This window comes from Capricornis sumatraensis, chromosome 5 (genome assembly GCF_032405125.1).
Source record: "Capricornis sumatraensis isolate serow.1 chromosome 5, serow.2, whole genome shotgun sequence".
In the NCBI taxonomy this organism is placed as follows: Eukaryota; Metazoa; Chordata; class Mammalia; order Artiodactyla; family Bovidae; genus Capricornis; species Capricornis sumatraensis.
Genome location: NC_091073.1, coordinates 55,687,690 through 55,710,981, shown reverse-complemented (window position 1 = coordinate 55,710,981; position 23,292 = coordinate 55,687,690). Strand labels below are relative to the sequence as shown.

Genomic DNA, 23,292 nt, shown 5'->3' with positions numbered 1-23,292 from the left:
TAACAAAAACTTAGTGATAGTAGACAAATAGTGACCATTTTCATTATGTGCATAGTTATACAGCTAAACAAATCATTCAGATGTTCACAGTTCCCTCATATTCTTTTAATCAAAATTTACATAATTTTTCTTTTAGACTAAGCTCCTTTCTTGATACCAGTGGGCCCTTTCTCACTACCATTGAAATATTTCATGTGTGCTTTGCATCATAGTACAGGTACTAATCCAGGAAGATAGTTTAGATCTTTTAAACATTGTTTAATAGAGCTTCATACTCAACATGATCAGAGACCCAAAGAAAAGTTAAGATCCACTTCTTCCCTTGTGAAAGTGATGTATCCATTTTTAGTTTTCACAGGGGCCATACTTTGATGTAGATTTGTAGTATATATAATTATAATTTTGATTATATAGAATTATAATTTTATAGAATGGGTTTTTGCAGAGGTTTTATTTTTTTCATGTATTTATTTTTAACTGAAGGATAATTTCTTTACAATATTGTGTTGGTTTCTGCTATACATAAACATGAATCAGCCATAGGTATACTAGGGAACATTTCATGCACAGTAAAGGACAGAAATGGTATGGACCTAACAGAAGCAGAAGGTATTAAGAAGAGGTGGCAAGAATACACAGACAAACTATACAAAAAAGATCTTCATGACCCAGATAATCATGATGGTATGATTGCTCACCTGGAGCCAGACATCCTGGAAATGTGAAGTCAAGTGGGTCTTCTGTGCATTCTTGCCACCTCTTCTTAATATCTTCTGCTTCTGTTAGGTCCATTTAGTTTCTGTCCTTTATTGTTTCCATCTTTGCATGAAGTGTTCCCTTGGTGTCTCTAATTTTCTTGAAGAGATCTCTAGTCTTTCCCATTCTGTTGTTTTCCTCTGCTTCTTTGCCTTGTTCACTTAAAGGGCTTTCTTTTCTCACCTTGCTATTCTCTGGAACTCTGCATCCAAATGGGCATATACTTCCTTTTCTCCTTTGCCTTTAGTTTCTCTTCTTTTCTCAGCTATTTGTCAGGCCTCCTCAGACAACCATTTTGCCTTATTGCATTTCTTTTTCTTGAGGATGGTTTTGATCACAGCCTCCCGTACAGTGTTACAAACCTCTGTCCATAGTTCTTCAGGCATTCTGTCAGGTCTAATCCCTTGAATCTATTTGTCACTTCCACTGTATAGTCACAAGGGATTTGATTTAGGTTATACCTGAATGGTGTAGTGGTTTTCCCTATGTTGTTCAATTTAAGTCTTAATTTTGCAAAAAGGCGTTCATGATCTAAGCCACAGTTAGCTCCTGGTCTTGTTTTTGCTGACTGTACAGAGCTTCTCCATCTTTGGCTGCAAAGTCTCATTTCGGTATTGACCATCTGGTGATGTCCGTGTGCAGAGACAGGTCTTGTGTTGTTGGAAGAGGGTGTTTTTTTTATGACCAGCATGTTCTTTGGCAAAACTGTTAGCCTTAGCTCTTCTTCATTTTGTACTCCAAGGCCAAACAAACCTAGACAGAATATTAAAAAGCAGAGATATCACTTTGCCAACAAAGGTCTGTGTAGTCCAAGCTATGGTTTTTCCAGTAGTCATGTATGAATATGAGAGTTGCCAAGAAGGCTGAGCACCGAAGAACTGATGCTTTTAAATTGTTGTGCTGGAGAAGATTCTTGAGATTCCCTTGGATAGCAAGGAGATCAAATCAGTTGATCCTAAAGGAAATGAAACCTGAATATTCTTTGTAATGATTGGTGCTGAACCTGAAGCTCCAAAATACTTTTGCTACCTACTACAATTAGACAGCTCACTGGAAAAGACTGATGCTGGGAAAGATTGAGGGCAAGAAGGGAGAAGAGGGAGACAGGATGAGATGGTTGAATGACATTACTCACTGAATGGACGTGTTTGAACAAACCCCAGCAGATAGTGAAGGACAGGGAAGCCTGGCGTGCTGCAGTTCATGAGGTTGCAGTCAGACATGACTTAGCTACTGAACAACAATAATTTATCAATAGTGTGTTAACTTATTAAGTGAATCAGTATACCTTTATATTTTTGTGCTGTTTTCTTTATGATAGGATAGTATCTTCTGTTAAGTTCTTAGATATTAGAACCAAGGATACAGGGTTTAAAATTTCTATTATGTTGGTCTCTCTAGTGCTCCTATTTGGCAGTGCATCATTGACTAGATAGAAAAGAAATGCAAATAATAAAGTAGGAGGCAGTGCCCACCTTTTCTTTTTGCAACAACCAGAGGATATTATTGTTGCCTCGAATAACTGAAGATCATGTTTAGTCCTTTTATTCCTGTGTTTTAAGAAATATGTTAGAGAACAGCTATGTACTATTCTTATATGACTTCCTCTCTGTTTCATTTTTTAAAGTATTTTATTTTTATTTTTTACAATTTATTTTTTTAATTTTTGGCTGTTCTGCATCTTCACTGTTGTGCAGGCTTTTTTGGTGTGGAGCTGTGGTGAGTGGGGTCTGTCTCTAAGTTGCAGTGTATGGGCTTCTCATTGCAGTGGTTTTTCTTGTTGCTGATTGCAGGCTCTAGGGCACATGGAACTTGGTAGTTGTAGCTCCCGGGTTTTGAAGCACAGGCTTAGTAGGGGCTTCTCTGGTGGCTTGGTGGTAAAGAATCTGCCTGGTGATGTAGGAGACAGGAGTTTAATCCCTGCTCTGGGAAGAACCTGTGTGCTGTGCAGCAGCAAAGTCTGTCCTCTTTGTATCTTAATGAGGAATCCCTCAATATAGAATATGCTCCCATAATACCTTAATGATAGTTATACCTTTTTGATAGTAATACTTTCAAGGCAGTATTGCTTAGCAAGGGTCTATGTTTTAGGGCATGATTTAACCTGCAAAGCACTGAAATCTGTGATTAAGTCTTGACAAGGTGTCACTTTACTCTTACTGCCTCTTACTGTTTACTCATTCATTCAGCCACTTACTCATTCAACACGTATTTTTCAAGTTCTTTCAATATGCCAAGCGTGATTCTATATGCTCTGTTTACAGTGAAGAACAAAACAGAACATATCAATGGATTACACCAATGTACTTATGTTTACAGTGTAAACAGAATTCATAATGCTGTATTCCTTTGGTGAAAGCTCAAAATGCCAATACTGTTTTAATAGGTCTTCATTTATACATAGATCTTGTGTGGCTTGGAAGGTAGCTCTGAATTCTGTATATGTACAGAACTTATGAATTGGTTCCGGTTCTTTATACTACATAAAATGTCATCTGCATTTTAAAATGTTTTCTATGTGATTAGTATATAATTTCTTTCTGTTTAAATAATTTTATTTATAATTATATAATTATAAATAAAATTATATAATTTCCATTTTGTATTTAAATGTTTTAAAATGAAAAACATTTGTGTTTTTTAAGTATCTTCTTATTCATCCCTTCCTTTGTTTATTAAGGATAGATTTACTGAATGCCTACTGTCTCTTGAATACTGTCATAGACACTAAGCTAAGCATGCAATGGGAAAGAGGACAGATGGCTCCTCCTTGATCTTATGAAGCACTTACTGAGGGAGAAGATGGATGGTAAAAAAATTTTGATGGAAATAATCACAGAATGTAGAGAGTTCCAGAAAGAGATAAATAGTGGGCTAAAATAAAGCTGGGCAAAGAGGACATGAAGGTTCCTAAATAAATGACATTTAGTTGACACCTGAAAGATAAAAAGTACTCAGACATGCAGAAACTGGGGCAAGTGCAAAGGACTTGGAAAAGTTCAGTGAATTGTGGAAACTGAGCAAAGGCCAGCACATTTGGAGGAATGGGAGAAAGTGGTGAGTGGCATATCGTGTGGGGACATTGAAAAAGTAAATCAAAGCCAGGTCTGCAGAAGCATTTGCTGAAGAACTTCAGTTTTATTTTAAGTGCAATAGGAAACCTTTGAAAGCCTTCTTTCAAGGTATGATATGATTTTTTTTATGTTTAAAAAAGATCACTGTGGTATATGGAAAATGGGTTGGATGGGGACATGAGGGAAGGTGGGGACATCTGTGTTCAGACCCTTAAGGCATATTTAAAAGTCTGCAGATATTTCAGTAAAACATTTAAGAGTATCTACTTTGAAGCTCATTGAAGTTCTTCATGATGGACCACCAGACCACCTTACCTGCCTCCTGAGAAATCTGTATGCAGGTCAAGAAGAAACAGTTAGTACTGGACATGGAACAACAGACTGGTTCCAAATTGGGAAAGAAGTATGTCAAGGCTGTTTATTGTCGCCCTGCTTATTTAACTTATATGCAGAGTACATCATGTGAAAGGGCATGCTGGATGACACACCAGCTGGAATCAAGATTACCAGAGGAAATATTAATAACCTCAGATATGCAGATGACACCACCCTTACGGCAGAAAGTGAAGAGGAACTAAAGAGCCTCTTGATGAAGGTAAAAGAGGAGAGTGAAAAAGCTGGCTTAAAGCTCAACATTCAGAAAACTATGATCATGGCTTCTGGTCCCATCACCTTGTGGCAAATAGATGGGGAAACAGTGGAAGTCTAACAGTGTTAGACTTTATTTTCTTGGGCTCCAAAATCAGTGCAGATGGTGACTGCAGCCAAGAAATTAAAAGATGCTGGCATGACAAACCTAGACAGTGTATTAAAAAGCATCGACATCACTTTGCCAACAAAGGTCACTTTGCCAACAAAGGTCACTTTGCCAAACGTGGTTTTTCCAGTAGTCATGTATGGATGTGAGAGTTGGACTATAAAGAAAACTGAGTGTTGAAGAATTGATGCTTTTGAACTGTGGTGTTGGAGAAGACTCTTGAGAGTCCCTTTGCAAGGACATCCAACCAATCCATCCCAAAGGAAATCAGTCCTTAATATTCTTTGGAAGGACTGACGCTGAAGCTGAAACTCCAATACTTTGGCCACCAGATGCGAAGAACTGACTCCTAAGAAAAGACCCTGATGCTGGGAAAGATTGAAGGTGGGAGGTGAAGGGGACAGCAGAAGATGAGATGGTTGAATGGCATCACCAACTCAGTGGACATACATTTGAACAAGTTCTGTTAGTTGGTGATGGACAGGGAAGCCTGGCATGCTGCAGTCCATGTAGTCTGAAAGAGTTGGACATGACTGACTGACTGAACTGAACTGAAGTTCTTCATGATAGAATGTTGGATCGTTATACCTCTTTTGGTTATATTCACATTTTGAACCTTTTCTATGCCTGATCTTGGCAGTGTTCTCTTTTCATGCCTATTTTCTTTTGTGGTGAGTGTCAGACTTGTACTGGCCCGGTTATGTAATAGTAGGTTCCTCCTATGTCTTGAATATATTCTTGCTCTAGTTCTCCATCACATCTTGTTTTTGAAACCATACTGTTGGAGTTTTACTACATACATGATCAACCTTTATCTATCACATCTCCAGGGATGTTTACTAGTTCATTTATCATAATAAGTCTTTCAGATATAGGCACTTGGCTTCTCTTTGACTATGTATATGCTATGGTCCTCTAGTCCCAACATGCCATTATTTTTTAAATCATACAGACATATCTTCTATATAATTTAAATCATGATTTAGCTTCTAAATACTGGCTACTAGTTTTTCATTTGCGGTCATTTGCAAAGTCTGTGAGTTGTCATGTTGACTGTTCAGGGATCTGTCCTTAGAGAACACTGTCATCCGGCTCCTGATGAATTATACAAGTATAGATTAAGTGTATGCAGGTGGTGAGCACGTGCACGCTTAGTGTGTCCAACTCTTTGCGACCCCATGGACTGCAGCCCACCAGCCTCCTCTGTTCATGGAATTTTCCAGGCAAACATACCGGAGTGGGTTGCCATTTCCTCCTCCAGGGGATCGTCCCAACCCAGGGATCAAACCCACATCTCTCATGTTGCAGGCAGATTATTTACCACTGAGCCACCTGGGAATAAGTACTCTGGCTAAAACCCTACAGAGCTAATAGGCTTAGTTTATCCATGCACTGTCCAGTACAGTATCTACCTGCTATGTATGACAATGTAAATTAAGTTATTTAAAATGAAACAAAATATAACATTCAGTTCCCCAATCACCCACACTGGCCACATTTCAAGGGATCAAGTGCCACTTGTAGTAACTGGTAATGACACCGAACAGTGCAGATATTGAACGTTTCTATTTTTGTGGAAGTTTCTGTTGGATATTGCTGATCTAGACTATACCCTTTTCAACATGATAAAGAATGCTTCTTCAAATCCTAACAAAGCTGAAAATAATGACCTTTTAACTTTTGTTCTTTAGCTTTTCAGGACTTGTCATTCTATCATAAACGGCATGAACTTTATAACCTCAGACATTTTAGAAATTAAATGCTAGAACTTGCCTGCTCAATTGTTTATACGTGCCCCAGACATTTTTATTAAAGTTATTATGTCAAGTCCTTGGAAATGTTTGTGTTCTAGTCATTAAAAGTGGTTTGGGTTGGTAGTTCCATAAGTGGTCTCTGTTGACAAGAGCCATGAAATACCTTTATTTTGCACAGATTAGACCAGGGTCTTTGAACAACTACTTTGGTTGTTCCCTAGTAAATATTATAGAATATTTATTTCTTGGATTTACTCACATTCAGAGAAGTTGGAATGCCAACATTGTTGACACTTCTTTCATTGGAACAAAGAGGGACTGTAATAACCAAAGAGTAACTGAGAAATACACCCTTTGATTTGATTAGTAATTTGATTAGTATTGGGAAATCAGAAAACATTTGTACTGGAACAGAGACTTTTGAAGTAGCAAGATTATTGCTCAATTTCTTATCATTTTGAATTCACTTGAATTTCAAGGAGACAAAGGTACTTTTTGTCAATAGGTACATGGAGGCCATGTGTAATGAAAAAAAGTAGGAAATTGTGAATGATGCCAGTCAGTTCAGTTCAGTTCAGTTGCTTAGTCATGTCTGACTCTTTGCGACCCCATGAATCGCAGCATGCCAGGCCTCCCTGTCCATCACCAACTCCTGGAGTTCATTCAGACTCACATTCATTGAGTCGTGATGCCATCCAGCCATCTCATCTTCTGTCGTCCCCTTCTCCTCCTGCCCCCAATCCATCCCAGCATCAGAGTCTTTTCCAATGAGTCAACTCTTCGCATGAGGTGACCAAAGTACTGGAGCTTCAGCTTTAGCATCATTCCTTCCAAAGAAATCCCAGGGCTGATCTCCTTCAGAATGGACTGGTTGGATCTCCCTGCAGTCCAAGGGACTCTCAAGAGTCTTCTCCAACACCACAGTTCAAAAGCATCAATTCTTCTGTGCTCGGCCTTCTTCACAGTCCAACTCTCACATCCATACATGACCACTGGAAAAACCATAGCCTTGACTAGACAGACCTTAGTCAGCAAAGTAATGTCTCTGCTTTTGAATATGCTATCTAGGTTGGTCATAACTTTTCTTCCAAGGAGTAAGCGTCTTTTAATTTCATGGCTGCAGTCACCATCTGCAGTGATTTTGGAGCCCAAAAAAATAAAGTCTGACACTGTTTCTACTGTTTACCCATCTATTTCCCATGAAGTGATGGGACCAGATGCCATGATTTAGCTTTTTCATTATGATATTCCAATCTGATAGGCAAATTTACCTGAAGTGGGGCTTCCCTTGTAGCTCAGTCAGTAAAGAATCTACCTGCAATGCAGGAGACATGGGTACATTTCCTGGGTCTGGAAGATCTCCTCGCGAAGGAAATGATAACCCACTCCACTTCTTCTTCCCTGGAGAATCCCATGGACTGAGGAGCCTGGCAGGCTACTGTCCATGGGGTTGCAAAGAGTCAGACACGACTTAATGACTAAACCACCACTATATACTATTTAGACTTTAAGACTTCATAATGTAATTTCTTAATTACTGCTAACTGTTCTCCATAATTTTTATATGGTATTGTTAAATGCTTAAGTTGATTATGAAATAATACATAGATTTCTTATAGCAAGCATATTTGTTTCTCCCCTATTTATTTTTGGTCTGTGTTCATTTTCAAATTTTTTAATTTTACTTACTCCTATTTTTCTATTTGATTCTTTGTTAAAGTTATTATTGGCCTAATTGCATACTATATCATAATTGTGTAAATATTTCTAGTATTATGATTGTGTTGGTATCATCACAAGATTGTTTCCCCACAGTGTTTAGGAAATTGGAATGCCAAATTGAAATAGAACAGAGTTCAGAAAATAAATCATAGTTGTTCATTTTTTAAAATTATGACATAGAATATATGTTCCTCAGCCCCAAACTTCCACCATGAGAAATAGTGGTGTCAGTACTATGTGGTGTTCCACATAGTGTCAGTAGTATATGTTTTAATGTGAATGTACCTTATCTTTATTAAAAAACTGTGAATTTTTGCACTTTTGAAATGTTAACCAAGTTTCCTGAATATATATCTCATCCTTTCTCATAACTAATTGGCCTTATAGTTATGAGTCCCTCATAATCATTGTATGACAAATGAAATTATTTATAGCCACCAACGAGATCAATTATCTGCCAGCAGGCTGAGAATAATCTCTTCATAAGAAACAAACTTTATTAGTTAAAACATTTAACTGCAGTGTTAGCTCTTCTGTGAAGTTCAATGAATAGTTCCTGTTGAATGAAGGAGAGAAATAAATAAGTATTTTATTCGGTGAAATTTGAATTCCATTAGCTTAACATGTTCTCACCTCAAATAGTAGTTCCTAGAACAATTATTGCAGCTTTTGGACCCAGGAAAGTAAAGCCAAGGAAAATAAAATTGTGTGTATTTTGATATCGGTCCTGATGGAATTAGAGGTGGATTGGAGAAGGAAGTGGCAACCCACTCCAGTGTTCTTGCTTAGAGAATCCCAGGGATGGAAGAGTCTGGTGGGCTGCCATCTATGGGGTCGCACAGAGTCGGACACGACTGAAGTGACTTAGTAGTAGTGGGAAAAATAGGAAAAGATGATGGAAAAGAGTCAAGTGTGTATTGTTCCCTTCCAGGTGGCTGCTTCTTTGGTTGTGTTGTGCCTGTTTCCGAAGTGAGTATTCCATGTTCTGTTGTGGATTGTATTTTGTTTCTGTTGATTATTTGGGTTTTATTAAACCTTGTAATTTCTACTCTGCTTCATTTCCCCACAGTAATATAGTAGAGAATTGAGTTCTTTTGTTTAAAATTGTGTGTGCAGTTTTTGTAGCTCATTATCAATTTTTAAAAGATTTAGTTGTGTTTAGTTTCCATAAAATGCAATAACAATGTTTAAGATGACCTTGCACAGTTAGTATTTTCTCTGAGTATTTGAATTTTTATCTATTTCAGTGGTGGAAAGCTTAGTCTGCTTTCTTGCAGTAGTAAGTCCTTCAGGGTAAAGACGTAAACTCTGCCAATGAAATATGTTATATTTCTTTGGACTCAAATTCAGCATCATTTACACGTATTGGTAATTCATTGGAAAAGTTTGATTGTCAAATAATAATTTCCTTTTGCTTTACAGAATACTTTTTCAAGACAAAGGAAATGGTACTAAGAGTGGAAATAACAGTTATGCAGTGATCATCACCAGCACCAGCTCGTATTATATTTTTTACATTTATGTGGGAGTAGCTGACACTTTGCTTGCCCTAGGACTCTTCAGAGGTTTACCACTGGTGCATACTCTAATCACAGTGTCGAAAACTTTACACCACAAAATGCTACAGTCTGTTCTTCAAGCCCCTATGTCAACCCTCAACACGTTGAAAACAGGTACTTAACTAGATGTACAAGATGAAGCTGCTGCTCCTCCACAAAGAGGGCCTATAAGTTGGTTGATTTTGTAGTGATAACACTGGCTTTGCATGGAGGCATTTACCCTTTGTTCAGCTTCCTTATATTGGGCGTGGACCTGTCTCTGGCATTATAGGCTCTCAGGTACTGTCGCTCTTCGTATTTCTGTTTACTAGAGTAGCACAGTTTGTTAGCATATGATGCTGATGGGACTATAGCAGCAGAAGCAGGCCCTTCTGAGTCAGATATCCTTCTCTCTTCAGATATTAGAGCTAGCTCCCTTCTAGGCATCTTGTTGTCCGTGTATAGTGCTGTTTAAAAGGGGAGATGATTTGAAGAGATCCAAAAAGCAAAATTCTTTTACTAATGAAAGTATTTTGATAAGATGGAGTAATCTAGTTTCATATAACTGTTCAAAGATAATCCCATAAATTCATTCCAGGTTTTATTTTAAATGGGTGGGGGTATCCCAGATATATTTTGAAAATACTTTTGACACTATCATAGAGGTTGGTAAAGGAGTACAAGCTTTTAGTTATAAGATCAGTAAGGTCTGAAGATCTAATGTATAATGTGGTGGCCATAATTGATAAGAACTGGAATATTTGATTTGTAAAGGAAAAAATAATTTCCAAGTCTGAGTTTTAGAGTGATATGTATCTAAAAATCTCAAGATAAGAATTAACCATCATTTGTTTTCTGGGTAATAACATTTCATTGTTAATATTCAAGAGGATCTTCCTTATATTTATTCTGAAGCCCTCGTGAGTCACTGAAGTCTTGCTTCATTTGGATATACTCATCACCATGGTTCCGTTTCAGAGCTAAGATGTTTTAGACCTAAAAGGGAATGTCCAATTACCTTCATCCAGTGATTTCATTTTTTTCAATGGGAGAGCTGAGCTCCAGAGAAGGTAGGGGTTTTACCCAAGATTCTAGCAGTGAGAAACAGGCAATGAGATATAATGGAAGGAGCATGGACATTGTTTGAGGTCTGTCTTGTTCTCTTAAGAGTGATGATCATGGGCAAATTACTCTTCTGAGACTTGCATCCACATCTATAAAATGAGAAAAGGAATATTTATCTCAAAAGACCATTGTGAAATGAAACAAGGTCATCACCTACTGGCCGTCAACATAGCCAACATCAGGTCAATTCCAATTACCCACTCTTATTCCCTTTCTATTTTTTCCCATCTGAAATATACTAAGCACCAGAATGATGTTTTTCTTTTCTTTTTTTACCAAAGTGACTTTCATTTTCTACACAAAATGAATACCGTAGGCTACTCCCCCCATAATTTTGTACTTATTTATGAAAAGGTATACAAATATGATTGATTAAATATGCTTAATAATATATCATTAGTAAGGACTAGGAGATAGTGACAAAAAATAAGCATTGGATAATTCCTACATAAAGGTTTTTGCTGAGGGCTCAGATTGACACAAAATAAATGTGACATGGTCCCAGTGACCTCTAGAAATTTGCAATCTAGAAAAAAAGAGATAGAACATGTGTACAAGCAACTATACAACATGTATATAATTATTATAACACAGAAGTGCTGACAAGATATATCAGAGGTATTCAGTGTGCCCAGAGGAGGAAGGGATTAATTTGAACTGGTGCAAACATTGATGTGTCCTTGCCAGAGAGGTATTTGAATAGGGCCAGGAAGGAGACAATATTTTTTAGCAAGTGGAGATGAGGGGAAAGGGTTTTCAGGCAGAGGGAACCACATGGGAAGTGTGAAGAAATAGGAGAGAGTAAAGAGTGAATCTTCCCTGGTGGCTCAGATGGTAAAGCGTCTGCCTGCAATGCAGGAAACCTGGGTTTGATCCCTGGGTTGGGAAGATCTCCTGGGGAAGGAAACGGCAACCCACTCCAGTACTCTTGCCTGGAAAATCCCACGGATGGAGGAGCCTGGTAGGCTACAGTCCATGGGGTCGCAAAGAGTCCGACACGACTGAGAGACTTCACAAAGAGTGTTTAAAGAATAAACCAGATTGATTGAAATAGAATGTTTGAAAAGAGGAAGCTTGTTCCTCGGGTGGCTTAAGGTCAAAATCATGGAAGTTATTAAGTATTAAACTAAGAAATTACGACTTTATCCTGGAGTTCATGGGGGAGGGTAAATGATAAGATTCAATCTTATCAAAAACAACTTGTACAGTATTATGTTATACTTTAATTGTATGTGTAACTCACCCCTAGGCAATGAATTCCTTAAGGGCAAAGAGCATTGGCTGATCCATGTCTGTTATCTCAGTGCCTAGCATTGTGCCCAGTGCCCTCTAGACATTCCATGTGTGATATTTTTTTCACCGAAGGAAAAAATGATCAGACTTACAAATGTGAGTCTGTAATTTAGAAGACATGCTGAAGTTAAATTGTCAGTGAAGATGGTAGAAAAGGAGAACAAGGCCAGAGAGGGCCACACGGTGGGCAGAGAGGGTTTGAGAACAGCCACAGGTTGTGCTGAGGTGTGTCAGAAAGATGTGGAAGTTGAAAATTAGGGAGGCTCTACATTACGAAATAAGGGAATGATGAAAGCACAGCCAGAAAATTATCACAAAACTCAGGCTTGTAAGTGTGGGATTAGAGTAGTAGGAGGGTGCCTAGTCCTGACGTAGTTTGTGATAGGGCTCTGTTAGAGACGTTGGGGTTTGCGTGAATCTTACAGCAATCTATATTTCATAAAAGTTTACAAATAGAGACAATAACTTGGACACAGAGTTATTTAGAATCTTTGTACCAAAAGTTTCTTAGAATCCTTGTTGTTCGTTGTCATTCAGTCACTAAATCATGTCTGACTCTTTGTGACTCCACAGACTGCAGTGCTCCAGGTTCCCATCCTTCACTGTCTCCCAGAGGTAACACAAACTCGTGTCCATTGAGTCTGTGTTACCGTTCAACCATCTTCTCATCCTCTGTTGCCTCTCCTCCTCCTGCCCTCAGTCTTTCCCAGCATCAGAGAATCCTTGTAGAACACTGAAATTGTCTATAGCCTTATATATCTGATTATATGTTCATTTATATTTGAGTTCTGAATGCTTCTGCTATGATCCAAGTTTATCAAATTTTGGTATATCTTTTTTTTTAAAATCTTTTTAAGATTACTAGTTTTTGAAGAATTTTTCTTTACCTTGCAGGTGGGATTCTTAATAGATTCTCCAAAGATATAGCAGTTTTGGATGATCTTCTGCCTCTTACCATATTTGACTTCATTCAGGTTTGTAAAAATAAGTATTATTAAGTGACTTCACTTGGTTGCACTTTTTAAAAGTATTTAGAAAAATTATAAAGAGTAAATTAATTCTTGCTTTGTTTTTCGTTTGGTTAAGAGTTTGAACCGTGTCTAGTATATGAATCTTTTCAATATTAAAAAAATCTTCAAGATAGTCATAAATTTAGTAAATTTGATAATAAGTCAAAACTGTTTACCTTACCAATGTGTGCTGTTGTGCTAAGTTGCTTCAGTCATGTCCAGCTCTTTGCAACCCCATGGCCTGTAGCCCACCAGGCTCCTCTTCCATGGGATTCTCCAGGCAAGAACACTGGAGTGGGCTGCCATGCCCTCCTCCAGGGGATCTTCCCGACCCAGGGATTGAACCGAAGTTTCTTCTGTCCTGCTTTGGCAGGTGTGTTCTTTACCTCTGGTGCCACCTGGGAAGCCCTGACTTGACCAGAACCTAAGGCAATTCCTCATTTAGACACAATAGCTCTCTACTTGGAAGTGGTTTAAGACTTATAACAGACCACTTTCCCCCAAATCACTGTCCATGAAGTGTGACATTTTTGACATTGGCATCACCTTTGATAGAAGTCACCTACCTTCAGATGGCCTGGGTTACAATGACAACCAGTTGGTTTCCTGGTGAACTATAATTTCACCCAATCTCATCCATGAACAACTTTGGCCCAGATGGCTAGTTAGCAGTCTCGCAGTAAGGACCATAATGCTAGGACCGAAATATAGGTAAGTTTTCAGGCAGGTGAGAGAGGAAGGAAAAATTCAGGATTAGTGAGGATTATCCCTGGGTTATAGACCTGAAGGCATCTCTAGGGCAGGCTGACTCTGAGCATGTGTCCTGGGATGGGGAGATGGTGAAATGGAGCAGAGAAGATGAAGGTAACCTAGGGGTAACCACATTACAATTCCATTAAGTGATAGAACTTGAGTGTTGTGAGTTAATAACCTTGGCTATTGAACCAGGTTTGAAAGCAGATTCCTGGCTGGCTTGGGTTGAGCCTCAGGAAGTAAATGACAATGCAGTCTCAGTGACCTCCTTGGAGACAGTTGGAATAGGATGCTGCCCATCTCGGGATGAGTTGCCCCTTTCTCCTCATCCGCCACCCCTTCTCCCAGTCCCACCACTGAGAACCTGTGAAATAAAATAAAGGCTGCCACTTTTGTGTGTATACACAATGATGTTGGCAGGTGCACACAAATCAGATTGCCAGTTTGCCTCATCTGAAATGATTGGCACAGCCAAACAATGTTAACCATTCCAAGTGAACTTTAGTATTTTGGGTTTCCTTCAGTTACTCTGTTTAGGGATATAACTCAGCAGCTGCTGCTGGAATTCATTAAAAAAATGCTCTGAGTTCATCATGTAAAGAAGTGTTGCCCATGTCTTTAATTTCTGGACATTTCTTCCTTGTTCTATGCTTATAAATAACTGGACTGAAATATAATATTAAATCAGTTAAAAAATGGAACATGGACATCTTGACATGATTGCAAAAGGATTCGTGAATGTTAGCCCTTGCTAATTTTTTCTTTAAAAACTTTTGTAGCCTGCTGAGTATTTTCTGAATCAGTGTAAGATTCATTTCAGAAATCCTTTGGGAGAGTTTCTTTTTGAACATGTATTTTATGAATTAGCACTTTTGGACACATGTGATGGTCTCATTCTTTCTCTTACAGTAATTTGAATAGTTTCTGCTCAACTTCTAGTGTTTTGGGGTTCACTAGTCATTGCCTCATAAGTGATTGGGCAGGGTTCCTCTATGTTGATTTCCCTATTTTGTTTAGAAGAGGGTCTCACATTATGGAAGCATGATACAGCAATCAAATACAATAAAAATCTGAATAATTTTGATTTTATTAAAAAATGCATGTATTAGAGAGATCCTTTAAATTGTGAGCTCTGTTGGTTACACTTATGTTCAGGTTAATGAAATTCCTTTCTAGTCACATTTCAGAAACAGTTTTTTCACAGAATAGGCACACCTATGAATTTCTCTTTTCAAAAAAAGTATAATTTATACTAACTCTAGTTCTTAACATTTGATAATATTCTGGGAAATTTGCTTTCTGGCTTGGGCATTGTATAGTGAAAATGAAAGATCCAGATTCTGTTTTGCAAATAACACTATTTATTTTACCTTGAGTAAGACACTTAATCTCTAAGGATCTCAGGTTTCTAAAATGAGGGAGATGTCTGATGATGATCACTTTCGGTACTAAAGTCATATGCTTCAGATTGTCATACTGGAAATGGACCATAATGTGACAAATTTGAACTTGAAGCCACACAGAAAAATAAAATGTATCCTAGCATCCTACTTATCTCTGTGAGCTTCCCAGGGGGCTCAGTGGGTAAAGAATTCACCTGCAATGCAGGAGATGTGTGTTTGATCCCTGGGTTGGGAAGATCCTCTGGAGGAGGGCATGGCAACACACTCCCACAGTATTCTTACCTGGAGAATCCCCATGGACAGAGGAGCCTGGTAGGCCACAGTCCATAGGGTCACAAAGAGTCGGACACAACTGAGCACACGTAGAATTTATCTCTATGTTTGAGTGCCAGATTTTTTTTCATGAAACAGAAGCCTGTACATCTTGAAATGTGCAAATCTTCTGTTTTCAACCTCAAAACCTTTAGGTTTTTTTGTTTCTTCTGTCTTAATACAGTGAGCCCTTCTACTTTGATCTCTGCTGTCTTTTACATCTCCCCCCCCGCCCTTATTCATTCTACTAATTCCATTAATCTGTTACTTAAAAATTCTCAAGAGCTATCAATTATGAACTAAATTTCAGATCTGGTGTTCATTGCCTGGTTTTGAATAGATATTTATCAATCAGTCAGTGACTTAATGCACCTTCTAAATGATTTCGAAGTGATCCTTCATTCTTATTTGCTCCAGTTACACAGGCAACACTATGTGCCCTTCTGTGTCAGGAATACTTTGAAGCTGTTTTGGGGGGATGAAAATGGTGCCTTACAGGTTTTATTGTCTGTTGATACTTTTTCCCCTAGAATGTTGGGACTTTGATAAGCTCGAATGGGAATTAAGATCTGTATTCATATTTTCATCTTGTATTTAAGTCTATTTATTTATTTTGCTGTCCTCTCTTTAATACACCTGGTCTGGTATGATTTGTTTCTTATTCACTATGGATTAAAAGCTAGGACAGAATTTGAAGTTTGTGTAATTATAATACCAAGCGTATTAAACCAGTGCCCTTAGTTTTGCATAAGTGCTAAATTGTTACCTTCTGACCTCAGAGCCTAAGGATGACTCCGTACAGAGCAGATTGAGTTGTTTTCCTCAAAGCTTAGACTTAGTTTTTCACTTCTGAGGGATATATTACAAATGATTATAATCAATGGAAGTCTGCCTTGTGACTGTTTCATCACTTCCAGTTGTTCCCACCTTCTCCATTAGTCTCAAACCTTCTGTTGTATTGGTTGGGTCGGCTACACAATTCTTCCTGTTGTATTATAACACAGTTACAATTTCATTCCTAAGGATATCAATCATATCAGCAATAATTAAAAAAACAATGGTCACTTTCCCCACCCATTGTTATAATACAAGAGCTCTGGATTGGAATTATACGGTAAAAATAGCAGAAGACAAATGAACATAGTGCCCTTTACAATTGTCAACAGCAAACAGATGAACAAACTGATTCTAGTGAAATAGCTGAATGTTTCCATGCTGCAAATGCAACAGTATTTATCTTTCAGACATACTGGTATTTAATACAATGGCCCATTTACATTAAATTGTGGTTCCTAGTAAATAATGCTTGGAAGCTAATTTTTCTTTTTTTTCCCTAAGACTCTCTTTCTGAGAAATGAGTATCCTCAGTTAAAAAACTGAGTCCTTTGGATTGGTGAAGTCTTGTCGTGTAGTAACTTGGGTGATTGAGGCTTTCTCATTGTACTGGTGGCTCTTGTAGGGCAAGAGCAGAATAGAGAGGACTTTCCTTAAATTGGCTTCCCTGATAGCTCAGTTGGTAAATAATCCGCCTGCAATGCAAGAGACCACGGTTCGATCCCTGGGCTGGGAAGATCCCCTGGAGAAGGGAAAGGCTACTCATTCCTGTATTCTGGCCTGGAGAATTCCATGGACTGTACAGTCCATTGGGTCGCAAAGAGTCAGACATGACTGTGTGATTTTCACTTTTACTTTCCTTAAATTATTGTCATCATATGTAGTTAGTGCAGGGTCTGGCACAGCAAAGATTTTTCTGAGTATCTGTTGAACAAAAATGAGTGATGGGCTGGTACTGTAGAATTTGATGATGGACACATTAGAGGTAGAGGTATTTTCTCTATTAAACCTGTCGTTGAGATATGATAATTTGAGGCTTTAGATGACAACAGCAACCCATTCAAAGAAGATTTATGCAGATGTTACATCCTCATTCATGTTTCCATCTGCCCAAATGTTCTGTATTTCTGCATCAGTTGGAAAGTGTATGTGTCACCCATGGCAGCTGGTAGAGAACTGGATTGCTGATTATCAGATAGATGTTATGATAGGTTTATTTTTCAACCCTTGTAGTAACAGTTACTTTATACTTTATTCACATGGGTTATTAGGGAGCAAATGCTGGCAGATTTTTTTTTTTACTTTTTTATACATATGGTTTTAGTGTAAATTGGAAATATAGAATTTAAGCCTTTAACTTGATCTGAAGAATACCAGTGTAATCAACTTGTTTCTGAGACTGCTCACATGGCTTCACTTTGGGGGTGGATAATGTGAAGAACTATCTCTAATGATGGGCTTGACTTAAACACAAAATTCATTTGATAACACATAAGAGAAAAAATGATCTGATTTCAAATTAAATCAGCCCTACCCCCAAAATCTTCCGTTTTTTTTTTTTTTTTTTTTGAGCATCAAGGTTATCTCAAGTTGTTTTAAGGGCCAAAAACAAAGGGGAGTAAAATTCAAGTATAATTTTTTTTCAATCTTAAATGTTAATCATCTAGATTCAGAGAAATCAAGTAGCTTACCTATATGACCATTCATACTAAAATTATTTAAAAATAAAAAGTTTATTTTAAAAGAAGCCCAGCCTAGAAAAAATTACATTCATTTAAAATTTGTCATACAACACTTTAAAGGTATAGGAAGTGAAAATATACTAAGATATAAGAATACCATGTTTTCTAAACTTCAAAATGTTATTATGAGCAACCTAAGTAATTTTTGGAATTTTGATAGAACTTAAGAAAAATGTGCTTTAATGTGATCACCTTCCCAGTAGGAAGATACCTTCCCTGTATTTAAAACGGAACAGAGCGTGAAAACCTTGTTTAGAAAACAGTAACATACCTTGTCCACTCTGCAACAAGGAATATTTACTTATCACTGTGTTTTCTTTGATCCTACAGTTGTTATTAATTGTGATTGGAGCTGTGGTGGTCGTCTCCGTTTTACAACCCTACATCTTCCTAGCTACAGTGCCAGTGATAGCGGCTTTTATTCTCTTGAGAGCCTACTTCCTCCACACCTCCCAGCAACTCAAGCAGCTGGAATCTGAAGGTATGGTACAGCTTGTGACACGCCCACCAGAGCTAGCTGTGGATATTTATCTGCAATTCATCTAGTTTTTCAAAATGTTTTTCCTGTTTTTAAACTCTTGCATGATATGACAATGAGTTTTAAAAATGTATATTTCAACTTTGATTCAGGGCCATTTCTGTACATTCTCATCATATATACCTCTCCTGGTTCTTATATTTGTTAATAAATAATTTTTATTATAACAAGTAACAAATTTTATTTATTAATTAACAAATAGCAAATTTATTAATAGTGAATTTATTAACAAAATTATTATTAAATATTATTTTTGAGAATTTGACCATTGCCTTCTTTCAGATTTAGAATGTAGTATTAAACCACAAACTCTGCAAAAAAAACTATATGAAAGGAAACAGTAAATTATAAAACACATGTAGATTATTTTTATGAGTTAATGACTATGTGACTTCATTTTGAATTTAAAACAAGTATATGGAGTCTTAGGAGGCTGGATGTATATGATATCTGTTCTTAATTATATAAATTAAAAATTGAAACGATAGTGCAACTGTTTCTAAAGGTTTGTGTTCCTAAATGAGACTGGACAAAGTTCTTTACAGACACCTTTGCTTTCTCTCCAGGGGTCTGCCTTTTGGTGTACCCCCCCGAACACTGATTGAGCTCTTTGGAAAGCTCATTGTTCAATAACAGCCTTTATTTAGGTGCATTTTCAGGGGATATATTTCCAGTGTGCTTCTACATTGAAGGTTATTTGTTAAATGAAGTCACGCAGACTTTCTTAATTGAGGCATCGAATGAAATGTCTCAAAAGAAAAAACATTTTCAGCAGTGATTAATTTAGGATTAGTCAGATAAACAATACCCAGTGGTAGCCAAGGAATATGAATTAATAATGGCAACGATTTTATAATAAGTTTCCATCCACGGTAACCAAGTTAAAAAGGAGGGTAACTCATTAAAAAAATAACAGATTGCATCTATTCAAAGTTTGAGCCACAATGAAAAGCCTTTCTATCCAATGACGTCCATTGTTTGATTACTTGTTTGATTACTCTTTAAGTTACCCTTTCTAAAGAAAGAATTTGCATTATGTATTCACATGACTTGCATTGTTCTCTATGGAAATATTTCACAGGCAGGAGTCCAATTTTCACTCATCTTGTTACAAGCTTAAAAGGACTATGGACACTTCGTGCCTTTGGACGGCAGCCTTACTTTGAAACTTTATTCCACAAAGCTCTGAATTTACATACTGCCAACTGGTTTTTATATCTGTCAACACTGCGCTGGTTCCAAATGAGAATAGAAATGATTTTTGTCATTTTCTTCATTGCTGTTACCTTCATTTCCATTTTAACAACAGGTACTATGAACTCCTTAACTGTTTAGCTAAGCATTTAATTTAAAGCTTTGTCAGGCAGTAAAATGCTGCGTTCATGTAAGTTAAAATTTTTAGGTATGATTAAATATATTTTTTAGTTTATTAATCAAAAATTTGTTAATTGTTGAATGAATGATTTCTTTGACTTAGAGCTGTATGCAGTTGAAAAACTGAGATAGATATATTTCATCACAAGTAAAATGAAAACCTATATAGACAAGTGAGCTCTTCTAATGAAAAAAGTTGAATTACTGAGCTATAAGAAGTGTTGAGGTATATATGTTACAGTGGATGAAGATTCCGAGGGACTGGCAAATTTGATGGGTTGGTTAGTTGTAAGAATAGAATTCTGTTCAAACAAAATGAAGCAGATGTTGGAGAGTTCCAGGAGGGCCTTGTGGGCAGAAGGCACACTGCACCTCCACGGGAAATGGAACAGTCATGGAGAGTCATACTCAGAGCTTCCCATCTCTGGAGGCCAGATGCCGGCCATGCGCCTTCTTTTCTGTGGCCACTTCACTCATTTCTCTTTCCCTAAAGACTGGTTTGGCTAATGTGCCAGAGCTGTGCAACAGGGATCTAGTATGGCCTTTCCAGTCAGGGCCCTTGAGTGAACAGCTGAGTTCCTCTGTCCAGTTACCAAGTATTGACAAGAACAGCAAACAGGTTTATATTGGCTCCGAGGTCCACCTGCAGTCCCGCAGGTGCTGAGAGAGTAGTGGATTCCTCACCTTCATTGTTCTCTCAGCCCAAGGCTTTGGGAAATGCCTCTGCAAAAGGGATTCAAGGGGGCAGGCAAATGAAGTAAATCCTTAGCAGTACAACAGTTTGGGGCAACCTTAAAACAAAATAGTTTCTTTTGTGGTTCAGAATGAAACAATTTTTTTTCTTTAATTAAGTTATTTGAAACAGGATCCAAGAGGGCTGAATGAATAAGGATTTGTTAACAGTGAAATCACACCAATATATCATGTGCTCTAATGTAATGATTAAGGATCTGATTGAGTCCTGGCTTATTAGGCATGATAGAGCATTCAAGAATCAATATTGCCCAGGACCTATCCATGAAATCAGATGCCCAGCCGGAGTGAATGTTAGCCACACAGCTAGTATCAACCCTGCCTCTGCTAGTCTTCAGCTGTGGTGACTTGTACACTTTAGTCGACTACTCTAAAGCCCTGATTTTCCTCATGTGTAAATAAATACAATAGTGCCTATTTCATAAGTTTGTGGTGAGTATTAAATGTAATAATTTGTGCAAAGCACTTAGTATAGTGCCTAGTCCATAATAGGTACCCAAAAATCTTATGTTACTTGTTATTATTTTTAAAATTTTAATCTTACTCTCATCTTAATATTCAGAATGAGTAATGTATTGGGCCCTGGATAAATTTTACCTGTTTAAAATAAGTGATTTAGTACTAAAACCACATACCTGCTGTCTATGGTTTTTTCTTCTATTAGAATAATTATGGAAGCAAAAATTTCAATTCATAATAATGGGATGACTTATTTCTCCCAATTTTAGAGCCCTAAAATTTTTTTATCATGCATTACAGCTGTGAGGATTGACTCTCAATTAAGATTTGATAACATAAATTTATAACAATTTAAGGACATTCTTATTAGAAAAACTTTAGGGCCATGAATACAGAGTATTTGTAAATTTTAATTAGTGGTCCCCTTTAGCCCTTAACAACTAACTACTCTAATTAAGCATTTGAGTATTGTTCTTCCTATCTGAACTAATCAATTTTTTAACTCAAAGGGCAGTCTTCTCTTTTTCCAAATGGCAGACCCATGAGTTCTGACTTCTCCATGAAACTCTAAGTTCTTTCTTCCCAACAGTATCTGATTGACAGAGAAAAGTCCTCCTTACAAAGACATGAAGCACATCTAAACGTCTTCTGGATGCTGCTCACACACCTCTCTCCTGCTTTTGACTTCTTTGTAGAGGAGCTTATTCAGACACAGAAAGTCTTCCCATTGTCCTTTGTAGTCTTTGAAGATATTATTACTTACAGAGTAATAGGAGAAGAGATAAAAATTATATTACCCAACTCCAACATCCCTTTCAATATCTGAAGCATTTAAAAAAGGGCAACTCTTTACTAATACGCACTCACTCTTTGATTTAAAACATGGGTTGAATACTAACAGGGCATATTATCACTAGTGATGCATGCTGTGGGGAACAGAGATGAAAAATGGTTTAAACTGGCACAAAATCTAAATGTAAGTTTAACATATGCTGTCTTCTAGGTATACATAAAGCGGTTCACAGACAAGAGAAGTAGCCTAAAGTCTGTTTATATATTTTTTCCACCTATAGGTGAAGGAGAAGGAAGAGTTGGGATTATTCTAACTTTAGCCATGAATATCATGGGTACATTGCAGTGGGCTGTAAACTCTAGCATAGATGTGGATAGCTTGGTAAGTATTTTTTTTTAACTTGTATGAAAAAAATTCAGACAAACCAAAAAGTATAGATAATAGCATAAGGGATGACTATATACCCAGCCCCAGCTTAAGAAATAAAACACTGCAAATGGGTCAAAGTTCACTGTTTGTATCTCTTATTAAACCCATATCTCTTCTTTCTTCCGTATAAATAGCCACAGTCAAGATCTAGTGCTACTATGAACGTTCTTTCAGTTCTTTGCCTAGGATTTTTCTAGGATAGCCACCCAGGAGTGGTATTGCTGGGTCATAGAATTCACCCATGTTCAACTTTGCTAGATGGTGCCAAATGGTTCTAAGATCCCTTGTACCAGATTATACTCCCATCAAAAGAGTATAAGAGGGTGGTACAGTGGCTAAGATTCCACGCCCCCAGTGCAGTGGGGCCTGGATTTGATCCCTGGTCAGAGAACTGGATCCCACATGCTACAACTAAGACCCTGTACAGCCAAATAAATAAGTATTCTTTTAAAAAAAGAGAGAGAGAGTAAGAATTCTCAGAGGGCCATAGGTATTATATACAACACTTGATAATGTCAGACTTAAAAAAAATGGAAGTATAGTTGATTTACAATATTGTGTTAGTTTTATGTGTATACCAAAGTGATTCAATGATGTGTATTTTTTCAGATTGTTTTCAATTATTAGTTATTATAAAATATTGAACATAGTTCCCTATAGATACTTTGTTGCTCTGTTGCTTATCTATTTTATATATAGTTGTTTGTATCTGCTAATCCCAAGCTCCTTTATTTCTCCCCCATTCCTTCCCTTTCGGTAACTGTAACTGTTTTCTGTATCTATGAATCATTTCTCTTTTGTATATAGATTCAGTTGTATTGCTTTTTAGATTCCACATATGGAATATATATATATATATATATATATATATGT

General features: G+C 37.3%; 1 protein-coding gene across 1 annotated transcript in view; it reads left to right on the top strand.

Annotated features, from left to right (window-relative positions):
* CFTR (CF transmembrane conductance regulator) overlaps nt 1-23,292 on the top strand; it is a 181,023-nt gene that overhangs the window by 107,451 nt on the left and 50,280 nt on the right. The window contains exons 17-22 of the mRNA XM_068972401.1: nt 8,995-9,032; nt 9,486-9,736; nt 12,914-12,993; nt 18,404-18,554; nt 19,693-19,920; nt 22,271-22,371. Coding sequence (XP_068828502.1) covers nt 8,995-9,032; nt 9,486-9,736; nt 12,914-12,993; nt 18,404-18,554; nt 19,693-19,920; nt 22,271-22,371 — 849 coding nt within the window. The remainder of the gene's footprint in view (nt 1-8,994; nt 9,033-9,485; nt 9,737-12,913; nt 12,994-18,403; nt 18,555-19,692; nt 19,921-22,270; nt 22,372-23,292) is intronic.